Source organism: Paroedura picta, chromosome 8 (assembly GCF_049243985.1).
Source record: "Paroedura picta isolate Pp20150507F chromosome 8, Ppicta_v3.0, whole genome shotgun sequence".
NCBI classification, from domain to species: Eukaryota; Metazoa; Chordata; class Lepidosauria; order Squamata; family Gekkonidae; genus Paroedura; species Paroedura picta.
Window position 1 is genome coordinate 79182192 of NC_135376.1, and position 23623 is coordinate 79205814.

Below are 23623 nucleotides of genomic sequence, written 5' to 3' on the forward strand. Positions count from 1 at the left end.
ACTATGGCAAAGATATATGTTTCCAGCCACTGGGCCAGGTCCTCTTGCATGGTTGGGAACCTGCAAGAACTTGTGAGGAGCACCTCACTTTCTCCTGTATCCTCCTCCCAGGACTATATCCTCTTTCCCTACTTCCGTCCCAGAAGTATAATTTTTGTTTGGGGGGGGGGAAGGGATCAGATCCCCATTAGGCTTTCCCAGAATGGGCAACTCTCCCCTCCAGCTGCCAGGCCCTCTGGGATTTTCAGGTGGGAGCAATACTCCCACCCCAGCTGCAGTACGCCTACCCATTTGGGAAACCCTTCCAGGGCCATTAAGAAATCCCAGGGATTTATGAACCCCTGGTTGAGAATGTCAGGTAAACTCCTTCCTTCTCTCTCTTCACTCCTTTCAGAAATTCTCCTCTTCTTTACGTCCCTCTTTCTCCCATCCTTCTTTGTAGGTGCTCCTGGTCCAGAATTTTCATTTAGCCAGAATTTCTTTCACGTTTGCTTTCTATCCTAGGCCCTCTTTTTCATCCCATCTCCATTTTAGTCATGTTGGGACAGGGGTCTGAAAGCCTGTTGCCCAAATATCTGAAGTTGTGTGTTTGACAGTGGGTGCAACCCATATGGTAAATACTGAGTTGATTCTGATATGATGGAACTTGGTTTCAGAATAAGGAATCAGAGAGATGGGGATAATTCTGTCTTTAGCCATGTGTGCTAAGGCAGGGCAAGTAGAGGCCCCATGCTGGAAGTTAGGTTGATTTTGGTATCCTGGGACTTGCTTTAAAGAAAAGGACATGGGAATATTTCTGTCACTAGCCAATCCTGTTTGTCTCTCTGAATATAGGGAGGCTCAAGGAGACAAAGCTGATTCTCCCATTGCATTTGGCAATTCATGCTATGTGGGCAGTGTAGTTATGAGAATGTTGGTCTAAGAATGGAACCACAGTTCCATTCCTCAGTTAGCCATGAAACTCAATGTGACCTTGGGCCAGTCACACACACTCAGCCTAACCCACTTCACAGGGTGGTTGGTTGGTTGGTCGGTCAATCGGGTGGTCAGTATTTGCCTCCCATCTTCAGCTATATTTATTATTTATTCACGTACTTCATTTATACCCCACCTTTCTTCAGTGGAGACCAAAGGAGCTTCTTACAGCATTCTTTTCTCCTCCTTTTTATCCTCACAGCAATCATGTGAGTATGTGACTGGCCCAAGGTCACTTTGTGTGCTTCCATGGCACAGTGGTGATTTGAATCCAGGTTTCCCAGACCCTAGTCTGAAGTTCTGCCTATACATTCTAATGGCTTTCATATGGCTGAACAGTAGCCAGCAACTAGCCTATTTTCTACTTGTCTTGAGTTTTACTACCCCCCGCCCAAGCAATCTCCTTCCACTTGACAGGAAAAGCCCAAGGCTATTAGATAGTAGAAAATGAAAGGGGGAAGAACCCAAGGGATTTATGTGCCCAACAAATCCTGTCACAGACATTCCATTATAAAATTGAACAGTTCTAAAATATTACTTTTTAATTTTTCTAGCTGGTAACAAAGAAAATAATTTCCAGCTGAGTAGGGAAGGGAAGTTGCAAGTTTTACGAGACATGGACCGAGAGAAAGAACCCTTCTACTCTATCATAGTGAAAGCATCTAGTAATAAGAACTGGGCACCACCAAGGGGTCACCGTGCAGCCAGGCTCCAAACCATGGACCTCAGCACTGATCTTACCTTGCAAGATGTACGGATCTTTCTGGATGATATTAACGACCAGACTCCCCGGTTCACCAAGTCGGAATATACAGCTGGTAAGATATTTCAGTGTGGCTGTCTAAGGAGGAAACTGGTGACACAAGGTGGGTACTACTAAAATGTAGGGTTTCCAAGGATGGTCTGGCAACCAGTAGGAGACTTGGAGGGCAAGGACAATGGGGCATGCTATCAGCAATGCAGTGATGTCACTTCCTGGGGAAAACAATTCAAGAATAGGCAAGTTTTTCTTTCAGGAAAGTTGATCTTTGTTTTAGAAAAAAAAAAATCATTTTTTGTAGTTTTTTTCCTCCCTGCCTGGCTGATTTACACTGGAATGCAGGGAGGAAATTAAGAAATAGATTTATAATTTTAAAAAATGAAGAGTTTTATTGAAGTGTACCAGTGCCCCAGAAGGCTAAATAACAATTTAAAATTGTTGTTTTAAAATGTTTTTTTAATCCCCCCCCAAAAAATAAGTTTTTTACTCCTTGTGTTATTTCAACTGAACTACTGATTTTCCTTTCTGTTCTTAAAGGTGTTGCAACCGATGCCAAGGTGGGATCCGAATTGATCAAGCTTATAGCACTTGACGCTGATATAGGAAATAATAGCCTGGTCTTGTACAGCATTTTGGGGATCCGCTACATCAAACAACACTCCAATGACTCTGAAGAGGTAGCCAACATCTTCAGCATTGGTAAGCATTCCAGTGGCCCCTCATATAATCTGTGTCTATTAAGCTGCCAGTTTCTCACTGCCTTGTGCTGTGTCTGTGAAATAATGCCTGTTTAGCATGTCTAATACAGGCAAGACGTGGATGTTGATAGGTGGTTGATCAAACATTCATCCTGGATTTTATTCTGATCTGTAATAGAGATGAGAAGTTGGGTGGGGATTACTTTTATTAATTAAAACATTTATTTGCTGTTCTTCCAGGAACTGGGGGCATCATCTTATCCAGACATTATATTTTCTGCCAAACCCAGCTAATTTACCCATATTTAGGATTGTATAACTTGGATGTGTCATACTATAGACTAGCTCTAATCCATGTTCATTGTTGGTCTCATAAAAGGTAATTTAGATGGGATCCTTCGGACATTTGATCTCTTCACTGCCTACAACCCTGGCTACTTTGTGGTGGATGTCATGGCTTCTGATCTGGCTGGTCACAATGACACGGCTGTTGTAGGAATTTACATCTTGCGAGATGATCAGCGGGTCAAGATCATAATCAACGAGATCCCAGATAAAGTACGGCAATTTGAGGAGGAGTTCATCAGCCTGTTATCTAACATCACAGGGGCCATTGTCAATACAGATGATGTTCAGGTAACAATGGATTTAAGGCAACACAGCCATTCTTTTGTGAGCTGTGACACTGTGTTCCCTCTGTGTCAAGAGTGTTGGATAAAAGCAGGACCAGCCTTCTGGGGTGGTACACCCTGGAGCTGCCTTGTCACAGGGAAATATCATAGCATGTCGTGTAATCAGCTGCCTAGAAGAAGGGCCATCTGTTTTCTCTCCTTTGTAGTTCCATGTTGACAAAAAAGGCCGAGTGAACTTTGCCCAAACAGAATTACTGATCCATGTGGTGAACCGGGAAACCAACCGGATTCTGGATGTAGAACGGTAAAGATGCTGTGCCTCTATATAGGTTTAGATTGGAACATAGAATGGAAGGTAGGAACTGGGAGTCTGTGTTACAGGCAAGAGTTAGTGTTGTTAAAAGGCAAGTAGGTGTAATCATACTTGACCACGTATGTAGCATTTGTGGCATTCAAAGCATTCCCCATACATTATGAGTTCCTATTTACAACTGCCTTATAAAGTAGGTTGCAGACGAAGGGGTGGAGGGAGTGAGGTGGTGAATATAATATCTTGCCTAAGGCCATTTAATGATTTCATGGCCAACATAAGATTTTAAGTTTCCAGCATGTACTGCTAAGACAGAATTACATGTTATATGTAGCTACATCATTCTTTTACTATTTGTATTTTACACAATGACTTTTTAAAGGGGGGCTCTTACCCATTGTTCTTCACATCCTTTTCCTAGGAACTCTGAACTTCAGCAGTTAGGAAGGGACCCTCTAGCTGATAGACAGCAAAAAATTGCTTCAGTTTGTTTATTTATTTTTATTTATTTATTTGTTTATTTGATTTTTAGCCTGATGCTCCCAGAACTGGCTCACGGCGGGTTACATAAAAATTCAAAGACAATTCAACATACAATAAAATGGATAAAACCCATTAAACCCCCACTAAAAAAACCCAACATTACAAAATTCAAAATTCAAGATGGCAAAAAATCATATCCTTTACATCAGGGGTAGTCAACCTGTGGTCCTCCAGATGTCCATGAATTACAATTCCCATGAGCCCCTGCCAGTGAACGTTCATGGGAATTGTAGTCCATGGACATCTGGAGGACCACAGGTTGACTACCCCTGCTTTACATAGCTTCAGAGGCAACAGAGGGCCAGATGTTTGAAGCAAATGTAAATTGCTCCAACCAAGAGGGGACCCGTAATAGTGGTTCTAACACTGCCCCAGACCATAAGTAACTGATTCATAGCAGTTAGTCGCATTAAAACTCTGTATATAATTGTTTTAAGTAAATTCCTAACAGTGCAGTCCTAAACAGAGTTACACTCTTCTACGTCTTGACTCCATTGGGTTTCGAAGGGTATAACTGTATTTAGGATAACACTGTAAGCAGCTTCAATTTAAATGGAAAGAAAGGCTTTGCTCCTGTTACTTCAGTTTTGGCAGCCATGTGGTTAGTAAACATCTGGCACAAGTATTTCTTTCAGACAGATTCTGAAACCGATTTCATTTTTAGCCAATGCTTAAAACTTTTAATGATCAAAGCTGCAAAGAAATATTTAGTCTACTCATTCTCCACGGAATGACTTATTGGCTGGTATCTCACGGTAGTGAGTGAGGAGAGCCAGTTTGGTGTAGTGGTTAGGAGTGCGGACTTCTAATCTGGCATGCCAGGTTCGATTCTGCACTCCTCCACATGCAACCAGCTGGGTGACCTTGGGCTCACCACGGCACTGATAAAATTGTTCTGACCGAGCAGTGATATCAGGACTCTCTCAGCCTCACCCACACCACAGGGTGTTTGTTGTGGGGAGAGGAATGGGAAGGCAACTGTAAGCCGCTTTGAGCCTCCTTCGGGAAGGGAAAAGCGGCATATAAGAACCAACTCTTCTTCTTCTTCTTCTTGTACATCTAGTTGCCCCATCATAGATGTTAAACCTGAATTTTGAGCCTTGTGGTTAAAAACAAAAGGAGCTTGGTAGCTTTGTTCTAGTGTGCTTTCAATGCTGTTTAATGGTGTGGGTTTGTGCTTCCAGAGTCTACTGCACTGGAAAATAAAGCAGGGAGGTGAGGGTTGATCACTCCTGTCACAAGCAGGGTGTTTTTTAATGTATTTGGTTTAACAAGCTAAATTCATAATTAAATGTGTGTCTCCAGAGTTATACAGATGATTGATGAGAATAAGGAACAGCTGCGTAATCTCTTCAGGAACTATAATGTCTTGGATGTGCAACCAGCCATCACAGCCAGGGCCCCAGATGACCTCTCAGCTCTACAGGTAAGATGGAGGGCATGGTACTTAAGACTTGAATCCTAGCTTGGGTTCCAGCTACCCAGCTTTTCTGGAGATCTCCCCAATGATAGTTTGGATTCAATCAACATTATCAAACATCACTAGCTTCTTCACTAATAGAGGCTCCTGCTTCTCCAGTAAGCATGCAACAGCCAAGTATTACATAGCAGAAAATGTAATGCACCGCAAATGTTCTTATAGGGAAAAGAGCAGACAATCTTAGATCAGGGTCTCTCAGAGGTTGAGAGAGGCCCAGACCACTTTAATTTTTTTTAAGGCCCACATCAGCTCCTGGCCTCCTCCATCACCACTGGGCCCCAGCACATCGCCTGACCTTACTTGCAACAACAGTAGAGAAGAATATTAATTCATAGTGTGCTACAGTAAGTGTGGCCCAGTAATGAAAACAAGCTTCAAGCTTTATGATGAATATGATTGCCAGTTTCCAGGTGGGGGCAGGAGATCCCTTCAGGTTGGAGCCCCTCCCCTCACTTCAGGGCTATCAGGAAGCAGAGGGAAATTACCCCCATAAATAACAGGCAAGAAGCCAAAAATAAACGTGATACACCTATGTCACCCAGAGGTGGCATAGGCACATGGGCACATACTCGGGTTTTTGGGCAAAACTCTATGAGCTAATTCTACCATAGATGTGTTGGCCACAAACCAGAGGGTCATGCCGTCCAGGTGACATGGGCGTGTTGCATTTATTTCTGGCTTCTTCACTTCCTGCTTGCAGTAAGTTCACCCCTATCCCTGCCAGCTGGTCCAACAGACCTGGCAACCCTAATGATGAATGTAATCTCTCAATCCTGTAAGTATACCTCTGTTACTGTACGTATAACTTCCTTTGAAGATAATATCTAAAGTCTAAATCTGAGGCCCACTGAGAATGTGGGGAATGCCCTCCTGCCCGCCTTCTCCCTCCCCATGATAGGCCCTTCCTTAAATTGCCTCTTTGTGAAAAGATCAACTATAATACACCTAACACCCTTGTACCAGTGGATGGTTAGTCAGACGAACATGTGCTTCTGTTCTGCCCCATTTATGATGCCATCAGATGTAACTTCATTCAGCCAATTTTGAACACCTACCCAAGATCCTCCCCAAAGGAGAAAGTCCCGGTGCTGCTTCAAGACGAAGACAGGCAAATAACTCTCTGCACGGCTAAATTTTGCACTGCCGCCATGAAATTGCATACTATGTGTGTGGATCAGAAAATTTCTCTCTGATCTAATTTCAAAATTACAAAGACCCACTGGCAATTTAAACTATGTTTTAAATATTACATCTTAAAGTTTTTATGTTGTCAGATCTTTTTAAAAATTTATAGTACTATTACTGTTTTTTCTCTTTTTAAATTGTCTTAGTTTTTAATTGCTTGTATTTTAATTTTGGTCTGAATGACCGTAAATAAATATTGAATTGAATTGAATGCACCTAACATGTTAACAATCACTCCAGCAATTAGTTATGTCCCAGTTGATGATGAAATGGCAAACAGAAGACAATGAAGGTTACTGAGGCCAATTCTGTGAACCTTTTCCTCATGGATAAGTTGCATCTCCAATAAACATAAAGTCACTATTTATATTATCTTACAATGTCCTTATAAGGGCAGCTTGGAATTATTTCAACAGATACTGAAATCCCAGAGTTAATAGAATATTTATACCCTTCTGCAGGGTCCTAGAAATCTCCTAGACAGTCCACCCCTGCTGTAATGGTTGGTTTTGTTTTGTTTTGTTTTTTGTTTTTTTATCATTTCTAGATGGCAATAATCATTCTGGCTATTCTCCTCTTCCTGGCAGCCATGTTGTTCATCCTCATGAACTGGTACTACAGAACAGCGTAAGTAACTTTAAGGGCCTCATGATCTCAGTTACAGTTTTGGACATGAGAGGTCAAAAGTAATTATTTTAATACTTTTAATGTGTAAGACAAGTGTTCTGATTCAGAGATGCACAATATTAATGGCTATGAATTTTCCCCGCTTACCACACTGAATAGACAAATAGTGAGAATGTGAAAATTGATGTATATCCTGAGTTTCCCTCAAACACAACTTTGGGCTGGGCACAATGTCTCCTCTGTAGTGATATAAGGAGATTGGGTGCCCTTAAATTGTGCTTCCACATATTGCTGAAAGTAAATCCCTAATCTATTTCATGAGAAAGGCCAATGTTGGCAGAGGAAAGCTGGGATCACTCACAGTTCTTTGCTCAAGGCCATAAGATAGGTTGCTGTTTTGGGGAAGGGGAGGGGAATACACAGTGATTCACTGAATGCCAAATCTGTTAGCTGATGATGAACATTTCTTTGTAAACTGAAACAAGAATCTGCAATTTTGTAATTGCAAATGGTTGAGCATAGCTTGAGGAACTCAAATAAACAGACTTGGGGAAATCACAGCATGCTAGGACATATGATTATTAGACTTAATTACTTTACAGTCTAGAAAGCACATTAAAATGTGGGAAATTAATGATGAAATAACAAAAGATCACCATAACAATGAAGGTTAGCAACCAACCATTTTTCCATTTTCTGGCAGGAAATGAAGCAGTGTATGAGTTGTTTTAAAGGGACTAAAATTCATATGACACAACCTTCACCATAATATTCTTGTCTTTTTTCCCCCTCAAATGTTTACTTGTTTTAAACTGTTTTGCAGACACAAAAGGAAATTGAAAGCAATTGTGGCTGGTTCCACAGGTGAGAGATACTGTGGGTTGTTCTTTCTGACTCATGAAAAATGAGTACCAATGAATGTGGGGAGGTACCCTGAAGCACTGGATAATAAAAGCCAACAGACTGACACATACAGCTTAAACTGTAACACTATCCATAGCATGCAGATGTGATGGGGAAAATCCCTAACCGACTATGTTTTTCAATGTGTCAGGTTGGTTTAAAGTAATCAGAGCAGGAACAATAAAAAAGATGGCAACGCTAAATTTAGTTGATGTAAACCTACCCATTGCATTCCACAGGTAACCGAGGCTTCATGGACATCATGGATATGCCAAACACAAATAAGTATTCCTTTGATGGGTGAGTCTTCAACAATTTTAGAGGCTTTTAAAATTATTCCTCCTGTTGAAGTTAGAAGGGATAAGTTGAGCCCTTGCAATACACTCAGGGGTGATCCTGCCCATCACTGTTGATTCCTCACATGGCTCAAGAGGGGGGATTACCAGAAACACAAGACACATGTATATTTAGCAGTGGGGAATTGCTTTGCGAGAGGTTTGGTAATACAGCACTTGGATCATTTGCCAATGTTTATGAGATGCTTGCACCCTTTAGCACTCAAGGCGGACAACAGATGGTTATAGTAAAATAACAATCTTTATTGCGAGGAAAATAATAAAAAGAAATATGTCTAGCACAATAACAGTCAAGCGGATAGGAAATAAAAGGAGAGGAAAGGATTGCAGTTGGTATATTTACCATCCTGGAGAGTGCAGAGGCAGAGATATGACACAGCCAGCCAGTGGCATGAAGGGTGGTCTGAAAAGGGTGGTCTGAATGGGTCCCAGATCAGAAGCAAAATTTAGCTTGGGAAAGCCAATGTTTAAATAAGTTTTGGGTCAAGGGTGTACATGCTGGGAACCAGATTTCTATAGGTGAGAAGTTGGGGAATGGCTTGTCCTGGGTAGATCTTGATGAGCTTAAACAAAGAGAATTATCCTGTCTCAGTAGGTCTAACTTTGGAGATGGGGGAGCAATCTCCCCTGGCAGATTGGCTCAGTGTGAGTCATAGGTTTGAGATAACAAGAGATGGCTTAGGAGCCCCTAGGCAAACACAGTTCTGCAGGTCACTTAATCAGCAATACAATGGGATGGGGGAAAAGAGGAGACCAATACATGTTTCAGGCTGCAACTGTAGTAGAGAAAAAGATGGAGTCTGGTCCAGCAGGGTCTTGGCCACTTCAATAGTGTCTGGCTTGGACATAAAACTAAGCTATAGAGAGATGCCACTGGTTGTTGGGGACAGTATGCCATACTGTAGGACAGGGCCTTGCCATATTTAACAGGCAGCAGGAACTTTAGAGGGGGAATCCCATACCCACCCCCCCCCCCTCAGTCCCAAGCCAGGCATGCCTGCTAACAAGCCTAGAGTCCTCCACCACCACTGTTGCACCTGGCTCAGCAAGCAGGCATTCTCCACCACTATGACCAGGCGCAATGCAGCTGCCAGTCTCCTCCTCCTCTAGGGCTTGGTCCAGTGCAGCTGTCAGCATCCTCCTCCACTGCTGCTGGGCCAAAGAAGCTGTGTCAGTTTTCTTTGACACTGAGGCCAAGCCCAGAGTGGCTGCCAAGCTCTGCCACCAAGCCAGGCTGGAGTGACTCTCTTTCTCATCTGGTAAACATATATTTGGGAGAGGGTGCATAAATGCCTGTATATATTTTAATTCTGATTTCAGATTTTTCTGCAAATCTGAAGCCCCCCCCCCCCCCCCCCATTTTAAGAAAAATCTGTTTTGTGCCAGTATGGCCCCAATCCATGGATTGCCACATGTTGCTAATAGCATATAGATAAACAAAAGCATAGAACAAATTCAATTCTGTTTAAGCGAAATACAATGCTTAGCACACAATAAATTCTCTATAGAGAAGTTTCCTTTTGAATTAACTGCTGTGTTGGTGAAAGAAGAACTGAGCAGAAAGATGTTTCTCTGCCCATTTAAAGCATGTGTCTTGCTATTGAGGTTAATACCAAAATAGCTCTTTATCTTAATTGTAGATGGTTCTGATGGCGAGTTTGAACAAGTTCCTATTGAACAAGATGGCAAGTTTGAACAAAAGATTATCGCATACAATAATACATTTGAAAACTTAAAATTAGACTTATAAAATACTATTTCAAATCACTCCATCAGTTAAAATGTCTCCCCGAGTCTAATGTTAAAACCTGATAGTAGGCCCAATTTAGATGAGAGGGGAGTGGCTCAGACGGAAATCCAGGTGAGAGGTTAGGCAGCGGGGCCCTATCTGATGGCAAGGGTACGACCTTGGCCTCAACCAAATGTTAATATGTTTGTGTGAAATGTTGACTAGCCCTATGAAGGATGTATAAAAGAAGGAACAAAAAATACCTCAAATTATATGAAAGAGTGCAGAGAGGGGAAGAGGAAGTGACAAGGGAGAGAAAACAATTATTTAGAAACAAGTAGGAGATAGAAGAGGTGCAGACAGAGCTACACTCAATAGCACATATAAAGTCAGGTGTTAATCACCAGACCCAGTGCTCAAGTTGCAGTGGTTTATTCCAGCTGGAGACCATTCTCCATGTAGCTCTTGCAGATGCTGCAAAAACAGGCATTTGCCATGGCAAAACAGCATCCATATAGCAGTTTTCACCACACATATGTGCCTCAGCCCTACACAGCTTTCATTTGTCTTGCTAGTGACAATCAGCACCAAAATAGTGCTTACTCAATTAGGGGGGTTTATTGGGTTTTTTATTAATTATGAAGTTTTATTATCATCTAATATGAAATACCTCATAATTTTTTATCATTCTACTTATTCTATCCCAATTCAATAATCATTGTTATAGCTTTAGGACCATTTAAGTCTGATAAGGCTGCTGCTGATATACTTGATGGGAATCGAGTATCTAACAATAAATAAATAAATTTCCCGCTTCCACCAGAGTGTTTTAAAAAAACCTGGGAATAGTGAGTGTAGTAACATGTCGATGCTCTATTTGAACAACATACTAGTTCTTTGCTGTACACTTCAAATGTACAGTGGAAAGTGGCCCACACTGAACTAGCGGTCAGAAGGCATCTGACTACTGTGGCATCTGATTAAGTGTAGCTTTGCTTGACAGCTGCAGAGATGATGCTTTCTATGAGGGCAGTTATTGCTGCAAGTTGTATTTAAGTGTTCTTTGTGGGTATAGTGGGAAGGAATGCTCCAAGTTACCAGAAATGTTGACATGATTCTGCACCAGATTTTGAGGGAACGTCTCTGGCTGGTCCAGTTTTTTATTCTGTGTATATATGGTGTCTCCCTTTGCAGAGCAAACCCTGTGTGGTTAGACCCTTTCTGCAGGAATCTGGAACTGGCAGCACAAGCTGAGCATGAAGATGATCTTCCTGAGAACTTAAGTGAAATAACAGACCTATGGAATAGTCCAGCCAGAACTCATGTGAGTTGGCGTCTCATTACATTCAGGAATTAAAATAACACTATATTCAGAATATCTTTCAGCCTCTTCATGAAGCAAGCACAACAGAAAATCAAATACATATGTAGCAGTACTGTTCTTCCTGAATTAGAAGTTGTCACTAACCGAGCATCACAATCTCATTAAAACATCTCATTTACAATTCTTAACCATTCTGCTAATTCTATCCCAATTCAATAAGCATTGTGATAGCTTTAGGACCATTTAAGTCTGATAAGGCTGGTGATGATATACTTAATGGGAATTGAGTACTTAAATGGATTATTCCAACTAAATGCGTATTCCATCTGCAGGACACATGTAAATTCTTGATGCTAATGTTAAGTAAAAATTGTTACTAAAATTTTGTTCAACTTACTGTGTTCCTGTTTAATTATTAAACAGTACAGTTGGAGATGGCCAGCAAAAAAAAGATGAGAATGTTTGAGACAAAGATTTATAAGGTTATTTATGTGCAAAGATTGCAGAAGGATTTCCCTTCCGCCTTATTGAATGAGAAACAATTTTCAAAAGCCTCTCCCTATTTAGGGAACATTTGGACGAGAGCCTTCTGCTGCCAAACCTTCAGATGATCGCTACTTGAGAGCAGCCATCCAGGAATATGACAATATTGCCAAGCTAGGCCAGATCATGCGAGAAGGGCCAATCAAGGTGAGCTTATCTTGCATTGTACATTTAGGCTCACTAACCTACAGGTTTATGGTCAACTAGTTCCCTGAGAGATATGATCATATTTCAGCCTTTCTTCCAGGGCAACGTCCCTTGAAATTGTTTGGCATATGTATATTTAACTAGGAACAAACTCTGAATTTCTGGATCCAACCTCTAACCAACAATCAATGTTCAGAATGCCACTTGTTGAGATGAATACATTGTGCCAATTTTACTGTATTTGAAGTAGGATGATACCACAAGTTATGGAAGAGTATGCCTTTTAAACTTTGGCAGACCTTGGGGAGAAGAAATACATGTTTTACTTTGGAATAGCTTCTTGAGTGGTTTTCATAACTGAGATAAGTTTCAGAAACAGATGGCAAAGGGCCCTGTGTAATTTCTTCTGCACCCGTTCCCTCCATCCTTCCAGGGCTCTCTCTTAAAGGTAGTCTTGGATGACTATTTGCGACTGAAAAGACTACTCGCTGAGCGGATGGTGCATAAAGCCACCACGGGTCAGGGGGACCAGTCCTCGGTCTCCGAGGTAGACTCTGTGTGCAGTGGAATTTTCTAAAAAATCTTGTTTGTGCTCTCTGGGATTATGTGTGTGCTTTTCAAACTGTAGTCTTCTCTGTAGAACACCTATTTTTTCATGTGGTTCTGAGCACCTGATTGCAGAGGATTCATAGAACAGGTAGAATAATCAGCGCTCAAACCACTTCTGTCCTATTTCCTTGGCACTTAAAATTTCATGCCACCTGTCGGTCATGCCTGTGCACATTTCTTCTGAACAGCTCCTCTCTTTGCCTTGATGCTGGTTTCTTCAGATGCAATAGCCTCAAACGGTTAAAAAATGAGGGAGCCAGACTCTGAAAAGTACATAAATATGAGTAAGACAGAGAAAGAGGAAGTCCTAGATTCACAAGGAAATGTTGCAACTCACAAATGGGCCTTAGGAACTTTGTGCGGAGTCAGCAGACTGTTAGAAGTGTGGAAACAATCTAAAACTAGGGTACTGCAATAGTAATCAACTGTACTTGTCAGTTTTATAATTTTAACATGTTTTTGTCTTACTAAATTATTTGATTGTGTTTTAAATCATGTCAACCATCCCAAAATGATTTTTGAGAGGGGCAGTATATAAATACCTACATAACTAAATAAATACCTACAAGATGCTGAAGGCAAGAGACTGAGATAATTTTTTTACTTAAGACACGGAGCCCTTTAAATACCCACTATGCAAGGATAGTTATTTGTAATTAGGATGAAGAAGCCTTGTGAAAAGGGAAGAAAAGCAGATTATTTGTTCTCCATTTTTTGCTTTCCAAAGGACAAAAGAACTAGAGAAATGCTGGGAAAGAATTTAGCTACTCCTTCTTTTCTCACCATTCCAGAGAGATAAGCATTTAATTTTGTGTTTCAAACAGTAGCTAAAGAGTAAAGAATCTCCAGGGCAACTACTTTTTCTTTTGTTGGAGAAGAATATGCATCTTATGCCTTCAAATTCTAATTGAGCTCACCTATACCACTTGCTGTAGGTCTAAGCCCCACTTAGGTTGTCTTCCTGCCTTCTCTGTACTGATGGAAATTATAACCTGTGTTGAGTATTGTTTGTAACCTCCAAGAACTAAACTAGAAAGTGATTTCAGCTCTTGCCCTGCATGCTCTGCTGGTATGGGCACAATCACAGATACCCACTGTGGGTGGGGAAGCACTTCTCACTCCATTCTTCTTTTAACCCTGCAGCAGAGACATCAAAAATAAAAAAAATTGTCTAGTGTTTGATGAGCTGGGCCATTCTTTTTTTAAAAGTCTTCAGATCTTTATCACTGTTACTTCCTGTCCTGTTCCTTTTTGCTCAATCTGTGTATATGATGCAACAGATAAAAAGTGTCACTTATATGGGAGCAAACTGCCAACATCAGACAGCTGCTGTGTTGTTTTTTTCTCTTCTGTGGGAAGAACACAAGATAGATTTTTGCCTTTCACACCCTGACTTAACCTTTTTTTAGTTGCAAACAATTCTGTGCAAGTGTGCCAACAGACTCATTTCCATCCTCCTATTACTGACAGCTTCATTGCTACTGATCCAATTCCATTGTTGCATTATTTGAGACAGGAGATCGCTCCTCTCCTTTATTTATTTATCATAGGGTGTGTGTTTTGTAAGCAGGAGATCGGAGGATTGTCTGATAGCCAGGCCAGGGATGTTTGGCAGTGGTTTACCATTTCCTGCCTGCATATCCTGATCTTGAAGAAACACGCACACAAATCCTTGGAGGGCTCCCATCCAAATACTAGCCAGGTCAGCCCTGCTTAGCTTCCAAGATCTAATGGGGTCAGGCTTGCTTAGGCTAATCTCAGCAATAATCACCCTGTTACATATGGATCTTGAATCTAGAAAAGTTTGTTCTTATATGCTGCTTTTCTCTACCCAAAGGACTCTCAAAGTGGCTTACAATCGCCTTTACTTTCCACTCCCTGTGAGGCACATGAGGCTGAGAGAGCCCTGATATTACCACTTGGTCAGAACAGCTTTATCAGTGCTGTGGCAAGCCCAAGGTCACCCAGCTGGCTCCATGTGGAGGAGCAGGGAATTAAACTCAGCTTGACCATTTATGCACTGGGAACTCACCTGCCCTAGCTCTTGTGCAGGAGCACAAATCGGGGGTGGGTGAGTCATACCAGGCCAAATGCTCCCCCATGTGGATGCAGGAAGAGGTGGGGCAAACTGCTATGACTAAAACTCCAGCCTGCAGCCCGCATGAAACCTCCAGTGCATAAACAGTCCTTGCCAGATTAGAAGTCCATGCTCCTAACCACTACACCAAGCTGGCTCTAATGGATCTTACTGGCAACTAACAACACCATACTTTCTTCTTATACTTTACTATTTATCCAATTTATGCATCTTATTGGAGGGGAATAAATATGGCACAGAGGCCAAGATCTTTCCTGATGGCGCCTTCTAGCACAATTTTTAGGAGGATTACTGCTTTTCCATTTAGTCACTACAGGTAATAGCCATTGATGGTCCTATGATCAATTAATCTGTTTAATTCCATTTTAAAACCATCTGTGATAGTGGTCCTAACTACGTTTACTGGCATTGAATTCCATAATTCTATTATTTGTTTATTGAAGAAGTATTTATTTTTGTCTGTCCTCAATTTATTGCTTAAGAAGTACATTTGATGTTCCCAAATTCTAGTAGCATAAATCAAAAAGAAAAAGTTCTCTCTATCCAGTTCCTCCAATATCTGCATAATGTTATAAACCTGTCATGTCTCTCCTTAGTAGTCTTTTGCTAAAAAGAAAAGCCCCACACTCTGAACCCTTAATCATCTTGGTTGCTCTCCTCTGAACTGTCTCCAGTTCTGCAATATCTTGTTTGAGATGCAGCAACAAGAACCATTTGCAGTATTCCAAACGAGACTATCCCATGGATTGCAATACTGACTGTTTTATTTTCAGTCATGTCTACTAGATGGTCATATCCACATGCTTGCTATCCTTTCCATAGAAATCCAAAAGATAAATGAGTTAGGACTTTTCTCTGCCTAGCTGATTTTCCCTCAGCAGATTTAGTTCATCTATGTACTTTAAAAAAATCAGTATTTAATTACAGTTTCTACATTTTATTTTTATTTTTATTTTTATTTTTATTTTTATTTTTATTTTTATTTTTATTTTTATTTTTATTTTTATTTTTATTTTTATTTTTATTTTTATTTTTATTTTTATTTTTATTTTTATTTTTATTTTTATTTTTATTTTTATTTTTATACCGCCCTCCCCCGAAGGCTCAGGGCGGTTTTACTTTTACTTTACATTTACTTAGAGAAGATATGCTTTCTGCCTCCCCTTTTTAAAATAGTTGTAAATTTTACTCCTTTTGAGTCTTCTGGTGCGGAAGTCGATTTTAGTGACAAATAGCACATTGGTCAGTTTCATATTTGAGTTCCTTAAGAAGCCTCAGGTATATGCTAGCTATGACTTTTCTTCCTAAAATAATGTTCACTTTAGCTAATAACCAAAAACCAGTCTAGTTTATTTTAAAGAACCGAGACAAGAGGCACTTGTATTGCTTGATGTACATTATTGCATTGCATCCAGTGCTAAACAAGTTTTTCAGGAAGAACCCAAAACTGTCTGTTACAGTGGCTGTAATAAAGGACGTCTTAATAAATGGAGAGCACCCTCCATCTCACCCTGAGCACACAAATCACTACCCCAGGAAGTGAAAGCTGTCCTACTTGAACTTTTAGTAATACCCTCCAAAGTCATCAAGCATTGTATGTTCATGCTATGATGCATGCTGCATTTGGCAGGGAGGGTCTAAACATCTTGTTCATATGACAACATCTATTTCCACCTTCAAATAAGTCAACTTGCTTGTCTTTCCGATCACTGTGGCACACAGAGACAAATTGTTTTCTCGTAACTAGTGTTATTTTTGCAGCCACATGTCCTGCTACCTTCCACACAACAGGTGGAGCTGTGGTTGTTTTTCTGCTGTGCTGTTTGGAAGAATTGAGTAGGAAATGCTACCAGTGCTCACATTAAAGGTAAAATAAAGGTATCCCCTGTGCAAGCACCGGGTCATGTCTGACCCTTGGCGTTTTCATGGCAGACTCAATACGGGGTGGTTTGCCAGTGCCTTCCCCAGTCATTACCGTTTACCCCCAACAAGCTGGGTACTCATTTTACCTACCTCGGAAGGATGGAAGGCTGAGTCAACCTTGAGCCGGCTGCTGGGATTGAACTCCCAACCTCATGGACAGACAGCTTCAGACAGCATTTCTGCTGCTTACCACTCTGCGCCACAAGAGGCTCTAGTTCTCACATTGGACCTGAGTAAATCAGGCTACCTCTATGGGGAGTGTGGCAGTTGTTACAATCTCACCCTAGTATAGTTCCTATCAGTGGGACTGCTCAGATGACCATCTGAAGAATACCAGGTACAGTTTTCCCACCTCCTTTAGACCCATACAATTCTTCCAGTTTTTTTTCTTTTAAAAATCTGTATCCAAACCTATTTTTTTCCCTCTTGCTCTCTGAACCCCCTCATTTCCTTTCCCTGCACCGCTTCATTATATGCTCTGTATTGAGTGGATAAAGAGGTTAAAAAAGTCATGGTTGGGGCTAGATTGTAGCTTTCATGTTTAATCCAGGCTTCTTCTGTCCCTCTTCTTACTTAGTGAAACCAAGGAGTCACAGCTAAATTTCCACCTGTCCTCTGGCTGACAGTTAACTAGACAGACCTCCGACCTCCCTGTCTTGCTTGGATATACTATTCTTGTCATTGCTGTTATTGTGACAATCTGTTCCTCTCCAAGGAGTTCCAAGTGGCTTACATGGTGGGGGACCACACAGTTTGGTAGTACCCTGGCCCGGATTTGCTTAGCTTCTGTGACTGAGCTACATGAGACCCTTCCTGTGAAATGTTGTGTAGAAATGACCATATTTTGCTGTTTGGCTTTAACAAGCTACTGTTCAAAAACAGTCTTAAAAAGGCTAATGAATTGCATTATATTCTTTTTTCAGTTCAGCTGTTAGGCTCTTTGTGGGAGGAATACAACAGTGGAGACAATAAAGTCACCAATTAAAACATTTGGTTTCTACCCTAACCCAATGAACAAATACTGTTAACTTGAGGAGAGCCATGCATTTTTTCCAGGAGTAATCGAAGGCATGTAGCTCAGTCCAGTGGTCTGTGATAACAGTGTGAACATCAGTCCCTGTGTGGACTCCTCTAGCTTGTAATGACTTTTTCATTCATTTCAATGAAGAAAGCTAACCCATGCGCACTTCTTTTGCTTGTAGAGATAAGCTCTTTTAATTGGAAGAAATTAAGCAGCTCAAATGCATTTGAGTGCACAGGGATATCTTGATGAAGCACCTTTTTATTGGTATAAGCCTTCATGTGGGTTCCAAATTAGCTGAGGAAGGAAATGTAATCAGATAGGCTGGAGAAAGGAGGCACTCCAATGCAACGTGTTGATTTTTAATTGGATCTCTTCCAGCTGATCCAGAATGATCTAGATGATGACGATGACCAAAGGAGTCCAAGCCAGGGGAGCCTTCGGTTCCGGCACAAGCAGCCCATTGAGCTCAAGGGACCTGATGGGATCCACGTGGTCCATGGCAGCACAGGAACTCTGCTCACCTCTGACCTCAACAGCCTTCCTGAAGATGACCAGAAAGTGCTGGGCCGCTCTTTGGAGACTCTGACTGCAGATGGTGGGGCTTACTGTGACAGAAATGCCCGCACAGAGTCTGCCAAATCTACTCCTATGCACAAGATGAGAGAGGTGATCATGGAGAGTCCTCTGGAGATTACAGAGTTATGACTAGAAGTGGCATCGCTGGTGTAGCACTCCAAGGAAGCCTGGGCCTGCACAGACCATTGCCACCAGAGAGAAAGCACTGAGCAAGGGACAAGTATGGCAGGAAAAATCCAGGGCCGAGGTAGTCAGTGCCAGGCCATCACCTGTTTCAGAGTAAATATGACCAAGATAGCCAACTGTTTTGTTATGGCAGCCTTGGGGAGCCTAGCCCCAGGGGGAAGGTTCTCAGGACTGTATGCTTTTACCAGGCACTCACATCATTCTACACATCACTTTTTAAATTTTTATTTTTAAATATGAAGTGTTGAAGACAGACATGTGGGAGGTCCTGAGGTTAAGCCTAAGGCTAGGATTGCAATAATCATGGTGCCATGTCCCATTGGTGGAGCTGACCTGGCTCCCCATCATGTCCTGGATTACATCATTCTGTTTGCCACCAGCCACTTACCAGGAACGACCAGGGGGTAGGGGAAAAGAGATGGCTGCCCACCTCATGTAGCTAAAATGACCCTGGGACTGTCATCTCACACACAGGTGAATTGTGTGTATCACTTCAGGAAACCCCATAAATGTTTGGCATTAATCTGTGTTGTCACTTTTCCAGAAAGGGGGGGGGGGACCCTGAAGCCATTTCTCCATTTTGCTGGCTTACCAAAACACTACAGCATCAAAAGAAACAAGAGTGACATTAATTCGGGTTCTGAACGTAGAGTGTTTGTGTGTAATTTTTTTACAATTATTTTGCTTTCAAACAGTCAATTGTTGAGAGTTTTTGGAACGGTCTGTCAAAAGAACCAGAAATACACTATTCATGAATTTGGTTAATCTGTGTTTTATCTTTTCTACCCTACTTGTCACACAGACGTTCTTGATTTAAGCAAAATTTCCAGTGCAGTCCCCTGTGTGAGAAAAATCTGAGCAATGGCCATGCTCATCAGTATACCAGCATGTACATTCCCTTTCCATCAAACCATCAAGGAGGGGAATAACAAGCGTGCCTTATTCAGGGCTGTGTATATGATGCACAAAGCGGAGATCAAAAATCTGCAGTTTGAATAAATTATGCAAATTAAGCAACGTTTACATCATTCTGCTTTTATGATGCAGGGTTTCAAATGATCTGCCAGGCTAGGAGGGTGGCAAAAGAAGGTAGCAAAGGAAAAGCAAGACATGAAGATTCAGATGCCTAGTAAAACTGCTAGAGGTAAGGAGAAAGAGACATGAAAACCAGACCACAAACTGTTGAAGTCCTTAGATACAATCAGGACAAATTTGAGTGTAGTTGAGTCCAATTGATTTCAATGGGGATGGAATGTGTTTAACTTTTGTGTCTTCAGTTCCTGACTAATGAATGAAAGCCTCAATTCTTCTGACTTCCAGGTTTTCCTTGCCATGCTTCTGAAACATTCTCTGTCACCATGTTATTGTGATCATGTCATTGTGATAAGCTTTTAAAAGCTAAAAGATTTTATTCTCTAGATGCCAAATTCCATGCTGTCACTTTATCCACAGTCCACAAAGATCTTGAAGTCTTGCTTGTGCCTAGCAAGACAGTTTAATTCTTTTCTTTCAGCTACCCCTGCCTCCTCGTGTATGCAGAGCTTTTGTTTAAAAAAAAAGTCAGAAACTTTGCTACACAAGTTTGTTTGCACAGTCCTTAGTTTTGGGATCTTAAACCAAAGACATAGCCACATTAAGTGCTCATCATTCTCACTTGAGCTGCAGCTCGGCGGGCCACACGGAAGGCCTGCCTGTCCCCCCCCCCCCCGCAAGCACGTGGGCTCCCCATGGCCCGCTGAGCACACCTGCCATTTCACAGAGGCGACGGGTGTGATCGGTAGGCATCAGGGAAGGCATCCCCAGCCCCTTTCCGCCGCATGTGGCCTCCTAACTGGAGGGCCCGCATGGTCTCCGGGTGGCGCAGTCGGCTCCTGGAGGCAGGTACTCCAGGGGCCGGCCCAATCCGGACGCGCCACCCAGATGGCCTTTTCAAAAATATATAGAGGAACTGCGGTAAGGATTAATGCATGGCTGGAACATGGTTATGACAACACCATTGCGATTCACCCACACTTTAACCATGCTTTAGCCATGCATCGGTCACACACTATCCACATTTTAGCCATGTATTAGCTGCTACACATTAAACACACTCCAACCATACATTAACTATATACTAAACAAGCATAAGCCACATTGAACAGTACCTGCTTCACCTGCATGTGTTCAGTGCTTGCCAACAAATGTATTATCTTGTAGTGGTCTTGCAGAGGCTTGTCAGTGCTTTTGCATTAGCCACACTTCAGCTGTTCAGCACTTTAACAGCACTCTAACCATGCATGAACCATGTGCTAGCCACACATTAGCCACAATCCAGCCACACTATATAATCTGACCATGTTTACTCTTTACCTGTGGTTCAGCCAGGCATAAGCCACTTTAACCATGCCTCAGACACACATTAGTAACACTTTAACCATTAATTAGCCACAATGTAATTATGCTTTAGCTGCCATACTAGCCATACATTAATCATACATTAGCCATGCTTTTGCCACATATTGGCCACACTTCACCCATAGTTTAACCACACAGTCACTGAATATCAGTCACATTCAAACCAGTTTCTGAGGTTGTGGGCCCATTTGGACCTTTGAGAAAAGGAAGTGGGCACTGCTGCCAAATGGCTTCCATAGAGCTTCAGAGCAATCACCCAATGACTACCTCAGATAGACAGATCACTACAGATTGTTGGGAGGTACCAAAAGTCCTCCAAGGCAGCTACTTTCAAATGGAGCTTCCTGCAGATCCACAAGAAAAAGTTGATAGAAAGGCAGAAGTGCCTTTTTGCTTGGGGAAAGATATGCTGTTTCCAAAGAAAGGGGAGGATTTGTTGTCTGTACAGCCACTAGGGAGGGTCCAAGCCCAGCAGCTTAGGGAAGACTGTATGACTGTGGTTCCTACCCAGCAGGCAAGGAGACACCAAAGCTCCATATTTGCTTGTTCTTCTGTTCCACTCAAGACCTTCTGATTTTGCCCCCAAGACTGAAGAACCAGAAACTGGGGAATCACTGGGTTAGACAGAAAGACAATATATGCATTTTACATGTATATAAGAAAAATAATATACAGTTTAACACAAAAAAGTATGGAGAAGTCCATAATAATTCTTTAATATTTCACAATTTCAGGAGCTTCGGTAAAATGCTCAAGACAGTGTTCTTATAGGAGCAACCACATGTGTTCTCACCAGGTATATTGGGGGGGTTTGCAAGTTTTTACGTCAGACAAGCCCTAAGTAGTGAAAACACAATGACACCTTAATATTAATATTAAGAGTATGTCCCCACATAAGCAATGGAGCCCAGCCTCAATAAAAAATAGGCTTTTGTATCTCAATATCCATGCAGAAATCAGAATTTCTGTCATGTGGTAAACTCTCTCTTCTGTACAACAAATAGATGCATATGTTACCAACAAATGTATTAGCTTGTAGTGGTTTTGTAGAGGCTTGTCTGTGCCTTTCATGTCTCTGGAACTGCCAGGTAACAAATTATGCCAGTGGCTCTGGAATTTGTCATTAAGCAGGTACCAATATATCCTACACCACATATTAAGCCTAGCATGTAGGTAATTCTGCTTAATACTTGCTGGTTAGTCTCCTGAACATTTGTCTCTTTTCCTACTTTACAGAATAACCTGAAATGAAACACCTGCTCTTTTGTTTGCTGCTCAACATATATCAAAAGGAGCAGTAATTGCACATTACCTTGGTGGTTGTCTTTTAAATAGACATCACTTTCATAAGCCTAAATAGACCCATTACAACCAGAGGTGGGGGGAGGGGGGCTGGAAACAGCTATGTACTTCTGTCCTCATTGATCTAAAACCCCAGGCCAGCTAGTCACCTCAGTCAGGCTAGGCAGTCTATGTAATGGAACATACTTCTGTGCATACGTTCAATGTATATGCACTCCCAGGTGGTGGACACGTTTTTGATACAGCAGGAAATGTGCATCTCTATTTGGGGGTGACAAAAGCTGGAGCTAGTAGGTGCATGCATCTCAGAAGAGGAAAAGGCTGAAGGCATCTTTAAGCTCTCCAAATGGAAGTAGGGAATCTCTTCCCCTGCATTTCACATGTCCAATTGGGCAGCAACAATTCATTCTTTCCAGGCAACTCTGCAGAATATTTTTCTAATTATTATATGAATGTTAAAATGACTGGCCTCTGTTTTGATCTCAAAAGCACCAGAAGTAGTCCACCTAGATATGGATTTCTACAAACTCCCGAAGTATGCAGGAAAAAAATTGTTAACCAAAACAAAATTTTTAAAGACGCATGCTTGAATATGCTTCAAGAAACGCAGAATATTAAAAGCAGCTGAAAATCAGTTAAAAGGAAACGGCTGGGAAGATAAACCAGGAGATTTTAGGGGGGGATCTAAATGATTCTTATCTCTCATGATATCTTGTTTGCCTGCAGTCTGCTACTATAATTTTTTTAGATTTAACAATAAGGCAATCTGTTTACATTAAAACATGTTCTGTAGAAATTATCAGCTCCCCCCTCCCCGATGAATGCCACACTCTTCCACCTTCTATTCCCACCCTAATCCCTTCCTCATCATAGCTCTGAAGACAAAACTAAATGGTGTTTTACAGCATTATTAACAAAGAATACCAAGAAACTTTCCCCATCTTGAGCAGTGTAAACACCCATTGGAGTGCCACACTGCAAACAAAACCGAAGGTAGAAAAGAAATATGAGGTTCTTCCAAGCTTTAGAGATCTCTCTTTCCCACCAAAATCCAAAATAAAAGCAATGTTCACCCACTGAACAGGCTTCCTCTAGTTCCATATATGACGTTTGCAGTATTCAGTGGCCTGTAAGAAAAATAAGAGGAGTCATGAAGGAAAGGCCATTTCTACTCTTCATCTCATAGCTGATAGCACAAAATATGCCAGAGACACCTGAAGCCTCAAGGTAGATCAGAATTTCAGGTGTTGGCTGGTTGTCAGCCAGTTAGTGAGACTTATGGTCCCTTCATCTTCC

The 23623-nt window shown here is 41.6% G+C and overlaps 2 protein-coding genes across 15 annotated transcripts in view; one reads left to right on the forward strand and one right to left on the reverse strand.

Moving 5' to 3' along the window:
- Positions 1–21778, forward strand: part of CDH23 (cadherin related 23) — a 556038-nt gene extending 534260 nt beyond the window's left edge. For 9 of the 14 annotated variants that reach the window (XM_077350511.1, XM_077350517.1, XM_077350514.1 and 6 more), the window contains 11 exons: positions 1530–1793; positions 2273–2434; positions 2813–3069; positions 3272–3369; positions 5224–5344; positions 7131–7210; positions 8034–8074; positions 8353–8413; positions 11393–11522; positions 12090–12212; positions 18245–19641. In XM_077350511.1, coding sequence (XP_077206626.1) covers positions 1530–1793; positions 2273–2434; positions 2813–3069; positions 3272–3369; positions 5224–5344; positions 7131–7210; positions 8034–8074; positions 8353–8413; positions 11393–11522; positions 12090–12212; positions 18245–18571 — 1664 coding nt within the window. In that variant the 3' untranslated portion in view covers positions 18572–19641. Of the gene's footprint in view, positions 1–1529; positions 1794–2272; positions 2435–2812; positions 3070–3271; positions 3370–5220; positions 5345–7130; positions 7211–8033; positions 8075–8352; positions 8414–11392; positions 11523–12089; positions 12213–12645; positions 12760–18244; positions 19642–19675; positions 19865–21759 lie in introns of those variants that run through there. The other 5 variants (XR_013233707.1, XR_013233706.1, XM_077350528.1 and 2 more) reach the window with 5 other exon arrangements.
- A 1561-nt stretch (positions 21779–23339) lies between these two features.
- LOC143843835 (prosaposin-like) overlaps positions 23340–23623 on the reverse strand; it is a 45623-nt gene continuing 45339 nt past the window's right edge. The window contains exon 14 of the mRNA XM_077350531.1: positions 23340–23454. Coding sequence (XP_077206646.1) covers positions 23419–23454 — 36 coding nt within the window. The 3' untranslated portion in view covers positions 23340–23418. The remainder of the gene's footprint in view (positions 23455–23623) is intronic.